The 14,305-nt window shown below is 49.2% G+C and overlaps 1 protein-coding gene across 2 annotated transcripts in view; it reads right to left on the bottom strand.

Moving 5' to 3' along the window:
* Positions 1-14,305, bottom strand: part of LOC143152459 (homeobox protein aristaless) — an 86,597-nt gene that overhangs the window by 19,017 nt on the left and 53,275 nt on the right. Inside the window, exon 1 of one of the 2 annotated variants that reach the window (XM_076322602.1) lies at positions 9,313-9,476. The exons of the other annotated variant lie outside the window; for it this stretch is intronic. Within the exon in view, the coding sequence (XP_076178717.1) occupies positions 9,313-9,457 (145 nt within the window). The 5' untranslated portion in view covers positions 9,458-9,476. Of the gene's footprint in view, positions 1-9,312; positions 9,477-14,305 lie in introns of those variants that run through there. 2 annotated transcript variants of the gene reach the window in all.

Below are 14,305 nucleotides of genomic sequence, written 5' to 3'. Positions count from 1 at the left end.
ACGCTCCTTTGCATCGCGAAGGGTTACAGTTTTCGTAGCGAGTAGCGAATAGTTCGAATTCGAAGCGATTTCGGACGGGCGTGATCGGTCCTCGCTCGAATCCGTTCGCGGCGAGATCGTTCGAATAATTTTTTTGAATCGAATTCCGCGGGCGCGAGGGGCACCGTACGCGCGCAGAGACGGAGACACGGAGACACAGGGAGGTGGTGGAGGAGGAGGACGGAGCTATCATTCCTTTCACCGACCTTGCCGCATTAATGATCCCTACAAGCCCACACTTCGGCACGTTCGACGCCGTGAGTGATCATGTAACAGCGTTCGATTCGCTTGTAACGACCAGAATCATTTTCACGCGCGATCGATACCTCGAACATACCGGCCGAAGGATCGCCGCCTCGTGCTTACAAGCTGCTACTGATAATTCGCATCCGCAATTTGCAAAGCAGTTTTAGGCGTTCGAACCGGTTCTGGTCCGCTCTAATGAATTTCGCCTAAGATCGTCTCCCTGCCCGGTTCGTCGTTAGCGAAATTCGTTCCCGTGGACTACCGGTATATTCCAAATCGTTTCTCGCGCGTACTGTTCACCGAGGTGGACCGATTATCCACTGTGCAAGGGACGAGGACGGTGGTGAAACGGGGTTGGGTTTCGCTAGGTCAGACATCGAACCCACCACCGATTTTCGTTCCTCTTCGTTCGATATCGCGCCTCGAAATCCGTTTAAGCGAGATCGGTCGGGCAACGAACGAAACGCGTTCTTTCCGCTCGGTACGACGTAAAGACTCGGGGGCAAGGAGGAGGAAGAGGAGGAGGAGGAGGAGGGAAAGATCGGAGCGGTTCGCGCGGCAGGCTTCACGAGCAGCTCGTTTTTAGTCGGGGCCCCGATTTATCGGAAATGAGTTTATAATGCAGGTAGCCTGCACGTAATGCGAACGATAAGCAAGATCTAAGCCCCGGTGAAGACTTTCGTCTCATTTTTGTTGGCTTTTGCCATTAAACGTCTGAATACGCGCGCGAGCGCGCGAGCGAGCGAGCGTGTACGCGAGACGTTCTTCGTTCCGGTTGCCCGGGTAGACGAAGAAGGAACGAGCGAGACACGAACGCGTAGGTAGCCTTTAACATTATAATAGCATTAATGGGCTCGAAGCCGCACTTAATGCTCGTTCGTTCGTTGGCCAGTTCGGTTCGTTATTAACTGAAAATTACCGAAACCGAAATCTAATTCGCGTAAACACTGTAATTTCACGGCCGGGAAGGAAGCGACTGTTCGTGGCCGACGCGCGGATCCACAGGCTGCGATGCGCTCCGAGCATCGACGGAGACCCTCGAGCGTCTTTTTTTCGCTCATCGAGACGTTCCCGTTTTTCGACGTTATTTATTTACGGCCGAGGACAATCTTTCGTCCGCGCGCCACGAAACATTTCGAAGGGCTCGAGATTCGCTCGAGATCGCGAATTCTCCGTCTCGAATACGTACTCGAAACGGAACGGATCGCTCCGATGTTAGATGAGCGTCACCGAAGTCGATCGGATCCGGTCGGTTGGCAACCGCGTTAATTGACTCGTCGTTAATTCATCGCCCGGTATTGAGAATTTACGATGTTAATTTATTTCTTCTCCCGAGCCGCTCGAGGCTCTTACAGTGTATCGCGAATGCCCGATTAGATGCGTCACGCTCGATTAGACGCTTCGGATGGAGTGATTTCCGAGAGAGCGGCTCGAAAATCTGCTAGTCATTTCTGTCATATTTGCACGCTACTATGTGTACGCGGCTACGTGTCCGCGCACCACCGGCGCACAACGTTCGAGCGTATTAGCTCGGTGCATTACGCGTACCGTGTACACACGATCGCGATTTATGGGCATACAAATTAGCGCGGCGTAATAAACTAATTAGCCGACTCATTGAGGCCGCTTGTGTTTCTCGCGGACGTGTTATAATGGCCAAACGAACGTACACGCAACTGCGCCTGGAACGCGATGGTCTCGCGTTCGTCGAGGTCTCGAGAATTTTCCGTCGCGACTTTCTTCGTCGGTGCCGCGGGTACGAGGCTCGGTGAACGCCTATGGGCGTTACGCCACCGCGACTAATAAATACCGATTACGGGATTGCGCGGACCGGCCGCGCCGTACCTTCTATTCTTACGCGCGGGAATATTTCGAATATTCGGCTCGACCGGCGCGCAATCGACGATCGAGTTCTACGCGAGGCCAGTGGTGCCCAACGATTCGAGCCAACTCGTGGAACAAAACGACCACGAAACGGTTAACGATCCTCCGTGAATAACAACGGAGCCGATCGGAGCTTAAATTCAACGTGAGTCACGCGTTGGTCACGTGCGGCTATCGAACATCGTTCGAAATAAAATACGAAATGTTTCTACGGTCGGTAACAACATAATTTCCTCGTGTCTAATAGACTATTTATATCGTCGCTGTGTCCCTCTTGTTAATGTTCGCACATTGTGATCACTTGTAAGCCATTATGTAAGGAACGTATTACCCGTAGCTGGAAATAACGTTATCGCGGAACGAGTATCTGCTGCTTCCAGACGACCGTTGTTAATATTTACATTATTTCCTTCGCGTTCGATCGTGTATCGCGTTGTTAGATTTTCATCGAATCGACGCGACAACTTCCCTCGTTGGTACGAATCCGATCGTAGCGATTATTACTACGAATTCAAAGTCTCTCGCGACGTTCCGCGTCGCGGCACCCGTGGGTTTCAGAGCCGTACGCCTATCGCCGCATTCATCTACAGATTACGAACAAAGAATTGTATTTACCAGTTGTTTCTGCTCGAGAGTTTCAAATAACTGGGTCCGCGACGTCAATTTCGAATCATCGACGAGGGCCAATCTAGACTCTGATCTCTGGCGATAGAAATAGAAACTCTACTTTCTTTTGCGCAGACTACTTTATTCGCTGGTCACTTTGAACGATGAAACTCTGGCTTACTTTTTCTCGTACGGATTCTACTTTGCTCGTTTAACCCTTTGCACTCGAGGCTACTTCGCTATCGAAAACCAACGACTCGTGAAAATTCTTTAAGTCGTAAAATTAATTCGGAACATTTTTATGTACTTCGTATACATGCGTTTACATTCTACAAGAACGTAATATTTCAATTTCAATTTCAATTCCAACGAAGTTTTCCCAAATCGAAAATAGTACACCGAATTACATAGCGACCGAGGATCTCCTCTCGAGTCCAAAGTGTCAAACGTTCCCTTTGAACGTCTTCCATCGCGATAAGAGCTTCGTCGCGCGTATCCACGACACTCTAAATTTGCTTTCATCGTAGAGGACATCGATCTACCATCGTTCACCAACGCAGGACTCGTTTACAACCGTTCGATCGAGTCGAAAGCGCTTCGTACGACGAAACAGTCGCTGCAAAGTCGAGCAACCTTGGGGGCGCGGCATCGAAGCTATTTTATGCGAAACGCACGAAGGGATCGTTATTCCCGAGGGTGCGTTGATGCGTGCGAATCATGGAATCGAGACGTCGGTGTACCGCGACGGGTTGCACACCGAACGAGGTGTTTTTACATCGAATCATACTTGCAAATTTCCGCTAATAGACGCATCAATGCATCCTGTGACAAGAACCGGCGACGGTCGGACGTGTTCGATTTCTCGGCACGATAATAACAAGCAATTACGAATTATCGGCAATCCCTTTTCAGCCGGTGGCTGCTCACGCGATAGCGCTCCCGATAACGTCCGATATTTACCTTCCGGATGCAGGTTTACGCCCGCGCATGCGTTCAACTCCTCTCGGAGGTTGAATTAATTAGCCCGTATAACGTACCGGCGAGGGGGCCGATAGTAAATTGTAACAATGAAGAAACACGCGGGGAGAGATCGGGAGATGTGAAAGCCAGCCACGAGGCGAGCCCGGTCCGAAGCGGAGTGGAGAGGGTCGAGGCGTTGCTAGAACTCGCTTCCATTGGTATTTACCGCTGTATTAGCTTACACGGGAAACGTTAACGCGGCTGTGAGAATTATCGCCGGTTTCGATCGTAAGAAGTAATTAAGTCGGCAAAGAAAACGAATCTTTCTTATTTCGATACGCGCCCAAGGTGCGCGTCTAACGCGCGAGCGACGTGTTTTCTAAGGAACGAACGACGCAGGGAGAGAAAGAGAGAGAGAGAGAGAGAGGAGGTGCGGTCGATAAACGCGATTCGAATTCGAATATCGAAATGACGGTCGATCGGCGCCGATTGGTATTCCTTAATTACAAGCTTACCGTCAACGTGCAATAACGTTCAATTAGCGCGCTAATGGATCGGATTTCTCGGCGTCGCGCGGTACGCGCGCGTTGCGCCGGAACGATAAATTCGATTGCGTAATAAGACCTCTCTCGTAATAAGTCGAGTCGAGTCGAGTCGTTTCGTTAACGAACAACCGAAACGCGGATCGAGGACTCTTCGTCAATAGGATCTTCCCGATCCACGGTAACGAGTCTCGTTTATCCAGCGACGACATCTCGACGAGAATCGATTCGCGTAGCTTCGAGATTCTAACGTCAGCTCGTCGTGTAAAATCAAAAGTCACTCCCTTTGTATATTTCTCTCTCCACCGTGAGCGACGCGTTCTTGCGCAATGAACGTCGTTACCTCGTACCAGGAGACGTCGACGGAAATATTTTAGAACGTGCGTCCACGCTCGACATCCGTAATAAAGGAATCGATGTAATTGGGATCGGTAATAACGATCGTCGGGTAATAAAACGGAAGTCGGCGATTGTAATTATCCGCTCGGGCGATACGCGAGATCGATACCGTTTGTTGATCCAACCGATGTATTTTTAAGGTTTCACGTGCTCGTTTTACGATTCAAACGAACCATTCAATTTCGCGGGACACACGCGATTCGATCGAGAGCCACCGACCCCGCGAAACCGCGCCACTCTGCGTACATTATTCATTCGCGGCGATAAAAAAAAACCAAAGTCGGATAATTCGCTCGGGGAATGTACGTTTGTCGTTTTTCCACGATTTACCGACTCAAAGAACCTGTTTATACCCCGTTGAAAAAGTTTCTGTTCTTGCGGTCGCGGCGCTCGTACGCGGCGACGCCAGTCCAACGATTATTAGGACGCGCGTTCATTAATGCGCGGCATGCCGTAACGTAACGTAACGTGCGCGCGCGTAGCGACTTTTTGTCTCTAAGCACTCGATGAAAACCTCCGTTCGGCGCGGATGCAATTTGCAAATTGTTCCATTATCCGTCGCCGCGTACCGATCGACGATTCGCCGTTTCGCGAAATTAATTAACGATAGAGAGATACCGTCTGGGCGATTTGTCGACGTCAGGGAAATCGGTCGATCATCGATCAACTCGAAAATCGAAGGGACCGCTCGCTCGTGGAAGCCTGTTACTCGTTCCGTGGATAAAACTTAAATCCAACGGGATACGCGCGAGCGCGGTAGCTTTGGTTCCAACGCGTTTCGATCACCGAGGCGTTGAGTTACCACCAGCTAAAGATCTTGATCGTTATTGCTAGCTGGAATTTAAGTACACACGGCGAGTAGGTCGAACGTGGCTCTCCGTAGCTGTTGTTCGGTTTCCAACCATGCGAAAATTGTTTACGCGATTCGAACCGATCCGAACGAGGAAAATGTATATATTTTTTTTTCGTTTCTTTTTTCTTTTTCGATCGAGAAACCTCGTTCGGAGTTGCTCGAGAGCGGGAGGATCGAATTACGTAAATGATCGATGCCAGCCCATTATCCTTTATTCGTAATAATTATTTTGACCCGTGGTTTAGGTCAGCTCCGGTACAAGTGTTGCGTACCGCTTTGAAAAAACCGACACGACTCGGGCAAGAAACCAGTTACATACGTGAAAAAAAAAAATTAATTAAATATAAACTTGTATCAACAGCGTGTTATTCGTCCAAGTTAACGTTTAATTAATTTTTTTCGCGATCGTAATTAAATTCTTGCCGGTTCGATGTTACTTTTTGCTCAATTTCGTATTTAGACGTAAAAAAGCTTGTACCGTGGAGAATAGGAACACAAGGTCGGGATGTTTGTCGCGAATAATCAACGATAAGCTACCGGTACCGAGTGTTTTCACAGTCAATTTGCGCGCGTCGATCGACGATTGGACGTTTTCCGTTCGATTACAAATTACGCACGGTGTTTCAACGTTCGACGAGACCCGCGGTGATCTTTGAACCGAAAAAACCGCCGGGACGCGAAACGACGCGCGGTAAAAAGAAAAAAAAAAGAAAAAAAATCCCCCCCTCCGGGGATCGATCGATCGATCGATCGCGAACGCGCGGTCGGTGTGGCCTGTTCGTTTTCCCTGTTCGAGGGTCGCGAGTACTAGGTCGAACTCGACGTATCGTTCCGTACGTCGATCGTCGATCGTCGATAGTGATCTGCGAACGATCATTAAGCAGATCCTGAATGGCGCGTGGTACGCACGATAAATCACGCCCGGCCACCGATGTGCAATTTACCGGCGCACTAACGTAATTGCACGCATCCTAATCTACATCTAAATACACAGCCACGGGATCACATACTTGTCCCGTCATAAATTCACGATAGCCGCGGCTCGTTTCTTTTTTCCTTCGCGGTTCACCGAACCTCGATAAACGTACACGCGTACCTACGTATCTACGCGTTTCGCGTAAACCGTGCACGATTTAAAGAGAATCTCTCGTTGCGTTTCGCGAAGACACTGAGACGACTACGAGACGGGAGAGTTCAACGATCGGTTCGACGGGACGCGATCCAGCCGATGAGCGAAAAATGAATGAAAGGAAAAAGAAAAACACTAAATAATTACATTTTTACCGTTATTATTATGGGTACGGTTAAGAACACTCGAGCCACTTCCCCTAATGTTTTATTCCACGCTTCCGCGTCGAGTCGTTGACTGGTTGCGTCGATAATTCACTTTCGAGAGATTGCATACGTTGGCTTTGTCGCGTGCATTAGTCTCTCGTCCACATGGTAGTTCCGAGAACAACGTGCATCCTCTGATTCTGGACGAAACGAAACGAAACGACGACGACGACGACGACGACAATGACGACGACAACACAATGTACCCCGTGTGTTCGTTGAACGAACAACGGTGCCTCCGCATCCGTTTTTTTTTTTTCCCCTCTCGTCTCTGTTTCGCCGTGGCTCGGCCGACAGACAGAACTTAAGTACAATTACAATTATCTACGGCAGTTAATTATCCGCAATGTCACCATTAATTACTAAATTGCATCGTTACCGCGTATTTCGTCCCGCGCCGGCGTAACCACACGCGGACCTCGTGCGTGGAAAATTGCGCGGGTACGAGGCGTTGAAAAAGTTTAATGGAAACCGATAATTAGTCGCAAATATGACGATAAATTTCAAACGTATGCTAAACTAATGGTCCGGTAAGCGCGTCTATTACCCAACCGATCGCGGCCGGCGCGTAACGAGAGATCGGTCGAATGTTTGCGAAATGCATCGCGATTTCTTTTTCGTTCGCGTATTCGCGACGAAACGACCTTTGAGAGAACTTCGATTTCTTCGACGGACGGGGGACATTACGGAATGGAAAATTAATTTTTCTTTCGGAGGATACTATGAAATTGAAAATTAATTTTTCTTTGGGAGGACACTAGGGAATGGAAAATTAATTTTCATTTTGGAGCACACCATAGAATGGAAAATGAATTTTTCTTTCGGAGGACACTATAGAATGGAAAATTAATTTTTCTCTTGGAGGATACTATGCAATGGAAAATTAATTTTTCCTTGGGAGGATACTATGGAATGGAAAATTATTTTTTCTTTTGGAGGATACTATGGAATGGAAAATTAATTTGTCTCTTGGATGATACTATGAAATGGAAAATTAATTTTTCTTTCAGAGGATACTATGGAACAGAAAATTAATTTTTCTTTCTATTCGAATATTTCGCAATTCGCTTTCTTCTTCCACGAGTTTCGCTCGCATCGTTCGTAATCGACGTTCCATCGGTAACTGTGTAACGCGATGAGATAATTTTCGAAGAGCTCGTCGGCCCGATTCTCGAAATCGACGTACACCGTCTTCGCTTACCGAAATCAGACCTGTCGCGGTTTATCGTTCTCCTGTTATCTTCGACCTTGTCCGTTATATTTTTTCCGTGTTGTTTTCCAACGAGCGAACATTTCGCGGTATTCGCAAATTAAAGTAATTGCCAGCGGGACGGTATGTCGGAAAGAAAGGAAGACGCGCGAAACAGAGACGGGCATAGAGGTCGCGAAGAAACGGGCTCTCGGAGCTTGTTGATTAATGGCAGGTAATTACGTTCTTTTGCCCGTCCTTGTAATTGTTAATAATTGAACGTAATCGTAATGCCTTTTTAATCGCATTAGCCGCCGTGGAGGATTGCGCAACGAAAAAGAATCGCTGAACGTTCTCGCGCGAGCGCGAGCGCAAGCGGTCAGCGTTGGCGGCGACATTTTCCGCGCCGGAAGCGTCGTTGCTCGTCATCCGGTTTTTCAACGTCCGGGGAATTACAGCGTTTCGCGATATAGGTGAGCGGCGACGGATTAGTTGCGCGGTTAGGGGAACGCTCGGGTAATTGGGGCTGAAAATTGAAAATTGTTCGCCACGTTGTTCGTTTCAACGAACAATTCCGTCGTAAACGAAACTTCATCGACGCGTTCCGTCGAACCGAAAATTAGTTCGACCACTTTGCGTAAAGTATTGTGTCGTTCCTCGAGTGATTTCGTTTTCCAAAATGGAGAATAGATAATTTAATAAAATGTTTATACACTCCAAAGAAAGTTTCATTTTCACAAAAAAAGAATGAAATTACTTTCCGAAGAACCTAATAGTTCGAGACGAAACGATCCTTTTTTCAACGCGATAGGAAAGAAGACACGATTTGCAATTGAAAAGATCGTGAATCTGAATCGTCGAATCGGATGGTCGTTTCATCGATTGCATCGTGCATACGACGAAAGCTGACATCGTAAATCGTATACGAGTGTTCCGGTCCACCTGGTGAATTCTACGCGTGATTCATTGGACACGGTGAACGCGATGATCGAATAATCGCGAAAGTATCGAAAGTGCGACGCGTCGTGTTTAAGGTATCTCTATTCGTCGACGGGACTCTGTTTCGTTGGCAGGGTTCGAGCCGGCGCGTCCCGACGTCAGGAGACGTGGAATTATTATAGCTACCGTGGCGGAAGTGCATTATTCGTCGTTGCGTTTTTTGTTCTGCCGGAGAGAGAATAATAACAGCGTTGCGGGACGGTGCACCGGGGCGCGAATAAAAGGATGGCTGTTTTGCATAATTGTCGAAGCGTATATACCTGGCGGTGTAATCCAGAAATGAGGCAGCTTTTTGGAAGCGGCCTGGGCAAATTTCACCTTGTAAACGCTCCGGACGCCGCCTCGCTCCGTCTCGCTTCGCCACGGACCGATCTCTTGCCCATTAAAGTTGATCTCTCCCCGCATGAATAGAGTGTGGCCGCGAAAAAGAAATTGAAAACTTTATAAACGGGCGGCGCAACCTTCGACGGTTGATCGGTAGCGACTCGAGACCGTCGCGTCGCGGAGAACTCACGCAGTGGTTCGTTTCGTTTCGTTTCGTTTCCATTTACCAATATTATGATACCTCTCGATCGTCCCCGGATAAAATCAATCCACTTTTGTACCCAATATTTCCGTAATTAATACGAGCTCATAAATTATCGAACAACCCACAGCGCCACTTCATTAAACCGTCTCCCGTGTTCGTTGCGCGAGCCCCGTTGCGCGCGGAAACCAAAAGGGGGAACGAGAAAGCGGTAATCAGGTTTTCTACCGGTTTTCCAAATCCACTTACGCGTCGTTATGTCTTATACATCGAGGACGTCGTTTCTTTTCACCGTGGATGAAGTAGTTTGATTTATGTGCGACGGTTAAGGGCCGATTACTCCTACCACCGGCGATACTTTATCTAGTCATCGATCATGGCCGCGAGAGCCGCGCCGCGCATTGTGCCGGAACACCGTGCTGGATACTTTGCGTTTCTCGAACGGACATTAACATCGAAAACCAACAGTCAACACGCGCGTGACATTGTTCTCCGTTTACCGAGAACGCGACCGGGTTACGTTTTCCCCGAAAGACGAGAAAAAAAAAAAAGAAACAGAAAAAGAGAAACATGCATCGAGACAGAGTCATCAACGTCGGTCGCTTACCAAGGCGAGAAGGCCTTTTTTTTTCACGAGACACATCTACCCGACGCTTCTCGTACCATTGTCTTCGCCTTTCCAACGGAATTCTAATTAAGAAGATCGACAGATATGCCAGAACAACGTGGACTAGCGTCTAGCGCCGCAGGTTATTAGACTTCTTTCCCTTGAACCGTGTTCGTTCGTTCGCTCGCTCGTTCGTTCGTTCGTTCGTTGGTTGGTTCGCTCGCTAACGCTAGCGCGATGGAAATCGAGTTCCGAGGAAGGGGCGCAGGGTGATCGAGGCCTGCAATTATTATTCAATTTCCGTAACTGCGCTTATCTTAACCCGATGTCACAATCGCGCAGCCGAGTTTCGCGCTCGCGTGTGTGTGCATCTCGCGCGCGCCTTTCCCCGTCGGCTCGTGTGTACGTTCGTCGACTCGTGTGTACGTTCGTCGACTCGTGTATACGTTCGTCGACTCGTGTATACGTTCGTTGACTGGTGTGTACGTTCGTTGACTGGTGTGTACGTTCGTCGACTCGTGTGTACGTTCGTTGACTGGTGTGTACGTTGGTTGGCTCGTGTGTACGTTCGTTGATTGGTGTATACGTTCGTCGACTTGTGTGTACGTTCGTTGGCTCGTGTATACGTTCGTCGACTGGTGTGTACGTTGGTTGACTGGTGTGTACGAGCGTATAGATGTGCTCGCGGCAGTAAACCGGTGGAAGAGAAGGAGTCGCCGCCGCCGCGCGTTGTAGAGGGTCACAATTAAAGCGCATTAGTGCACCGTCGGCTGCACGGTCGCGCGACTGTGTGCAGTTGCGCGGGGCAATTTTCGAGTCGCCTGCCACCTTGACATTCTTAACGCCGTTCCCTTTACACCGTTCAGGTCTTTCGTCAGTTGCCACGACGACGACGACAACGACGTTCTTCGCAACGCGTCGTCTCCACTCTTTCGTCGACTTTGCCATTCGAGGAACGAACGACTTTGACCGATACCGTGAGCCAGCCTTTACCAAAACAATTTCGTATAGCGTTCCGTATAATCCACTGCTATGGATTACCGCGAAATACCGAGAAAGAGGTGCGAGTCGAAGCGATTTCGAATACTTTTTCAATCCTCTTTCTGTGTATTTTATTCTACGATTGAAATTTCAATTTTCAAACCAACGATACGGTAACTTGACCGATAACTTTTGATCCTCGTGGAATTGGAGAGTAGAGTTCGAAGTAGACGATTCTTCCAATTTTTGAATCGAAGCGTTCATCCGTGAGCAAAACGTGGACGATTCTCGACCGAAAGAATGATAAAAATTCTCATCGAATTCATCGTCGAGCGAGCAATTAGATTGTTCCCGGTTCTGTCTGTATTGTTGTCTGCGTGGCTGGAGATGCTCTCGTAGATTCGGTAAAGAACACGACTAGCGCAATTGCTGGTTCGATAAAGATCGAGCCGGTGGTCGTCGTGGTTGTCATCGTTTGCGGCGACATGAGTCCATTTAATCGCGTTCCGAAAGCCTGCCGTGCGCATCGAGGCGACAACCTGCATGACCCTACGCGTTCAACGCGAGAGGTCCCGCCGCGGCGGGAATAATTAGTCGGGGTAGCCGTGAATCGTCGTTAAGTGTACAACGCCAGGATATCCTCTACGCTCGTCCGTAAAACCAAGAGACACCGAGAGGAGATATATCTACGATACACGCGTGTCTCTCGTGCCGCGCGACCCGACGTTCAGATCCGATCTGCCAAATTGTCGTTGCTCGTTTCGCGATAATTACCACGTAAAATTACGCGAGTCGCTTCGGGGACAAATTGCTTATCGGAAAGTGACCACTAATTTCGCTACCGAACGAGCTCTGTATACGTTTCCGATGTTCTCTCGGTGGAGATTGTTCTGTTCGGTGCGCAAACGTTCGAGACGAGGGGAGAAATTTAGAAGAGAAAAGGAAATATTTAAGTAGTATTATTTGTGAGCGAAATTCAGGGATTGGAAGTCTTTCGAGCAAAAGTATCTCTGTTTGTGGAACGAAAGGACACTTGGACCGTGTAGAATATCTTTGAGAAGGTCGATTATTCGACACAGGTCTAACGCATCTTGGTCCTTCGATCGGTCTATTATTCTTCGATCGACGACTCCAAGATCTTGTACAATGAAGCACACTGCCAATTCTTGCAGTTCGATCGAAGTTCAAGCTTAACCCTTTCCACTCGAGAGACGATCCTCGATCGCCACTTAATTCGGTGGAAAAGCTACCAATAGACGATACGGTGCACTTCTAGCCAAGGAGTGGGGATACCATCCCCTCTGACCGTCGAGTTGTCGTCGACTCGGGACCGAGCCGGGACAATCCGAGAGGTAACATCTTGAATTCTCTTCGAACTTTCTCCGTAAAATATTACGCGATGAAAGAACTCGTTCTATCGTTACCACGTGTACCTGGTAACCGTATCTATCGTTACCAGGAACATCTGTTTACCGAAGCGTGTTCGCGAAGTCTAAAGGAAACTCGTCCGAGAATCGAAACGGTCGTTTCGAATTTCGTCACGAACGGGGCTACCGTTCCAATTATTATTCCCGGAAAAGTATTTCTACGGAGTAAAACGACGGTGGTCGTCCCCGTGGTGGTCGGTTCCCTCGGGTCCGCGATCGAGCGTACGAAACGGGGCCGGACGTCGCAAAAATTCCCAGGAGCAGAAGTTTCCGATTCCAATTCCATCTCTGGGGCCCCGCGCAGAGTTCCTTTTCTTTAATCTTCTCCCGCGGGCAACTTCTTCTCTCCTGCTTCGTGGAACCCGGGAGGATTAACCCGTCACAGATTCGGGTGGAGGCTCGGGCGACCAATTTAGTCTCTCCCTCTCTCTCTCTCTCTCTCTCTTTCTCTCTCTCTCTCTGTTTCACCGTGTCGCTCTTTCGCCAAGGGCCCGAGTGGCCGTTCGGACCACGGGGCTTTCAGCGAACCCGGGTGTCGGGTTCTTGGAGTTTCACGGTGGTTTTCGTGGCGCTATCCTACTGCTATCTGGAGCCGCGGTAATGTGCTTGCCTTGTCCCCGATTAATCCGAGTCCTCAGGACCACTCTCGACTACAGATACGCGGCACGTCCTTCGACACAGTGGCGGTCAAAACGCCGACTTCGAATCTTTTTTTCGTACCGACCACCGTTGGAGTGGAATTCAACGATCGTTCCGCGTACGTCGAATTTGCCGAAAACACCGCAGACGAAATCATTTTATCGACCAGCGAGACACAAAAGGCTCGCGAGCGGGGCCGAGCGACCCGGCGAACCTTACAAACGAAATCTACCAATCCGTCTCTCCGTTTCTCGTTTCGTTCGGTGGCGTTCCGTCTATCGGGGGAGATTCTTTCGCCTTTCTAATCTTTCTATCCGAATACCATTCGACCGTTATCACGATTCGAGTAGCAGGGAACACGCGCGCGCGAATGCGTGTCCCTTGGGGGAAAAACATCGATCGGGGAGGAAAGGGAGAACGAAGGGACAGTTCGGTTTCCACGTTTCGAGACACGATGGTGGCACGACGCAGGAAAAGGGGTTGTCGTTCCTCGTTGCTCGTGGCTGTCGCGTCCTCCACAGTGTTCGCGTCATTTTCGTCCCTCCTCCTTCACCTCTTCATCCTCTTCTCTCCCGACGAGCCGGACCACGCGCGCGTTGATCGCCATCGGATGTTATCTGTGACGTGGAATGTCGCCCGTAGGGCACGGAGATACAAATAAGGACTTCACGGTTCTCCAACACTTCGAATTAGGATCGGGAACCTTTTAGATGTTATCCGAGATTGGCGCACGCCGTGGACCGGCCACGCGCCCCGAACGGGTAAGAAGACATTCTTCGACGGTTCAGCGTCGAAAACTCTCGATCCGGGCAGCTTCGATCAACCGGTTCGAAAACCCTGCCACCGCGTCCTTTCGAAATCCGAGCCGTATTTCCGGTCGCGAACCGGACTCGTGATACGCCACCATCGTGAATACGAAACATCGAGTTCCTCGGTTGCCAACTGTGAACGTACGGATCGATCGATCGACTCGATCGTTTCGTTCTGTCGGCGAAGCTTTCGTATCGTTAAGTTTAGTCAGCGCCAGTGTCGCCGATCGGTTCGCCGCGCATTATAATACGCGCGTGTATTTT

This window comes from Ptiloglossa arizonensis, chromosome 10, assembly GCF_051014685.1.
Source record: "Ptiloglossa arizonensis isolate GNS036 chromosome 10, iyPtiAriz1_principal, whole genome shotgun sequence".
NCBI classification, from domain to species: domain Eukaryota; kingdom Metazoa; phylum Arthropoda; class Insecta; order Hymenoptera; family Colletidae; genus Ptiloglossa; species Ptiloglossa arizonensis.
This window is presented reverse-complemented; position numbering and strand designations above follow the sequence as displayed.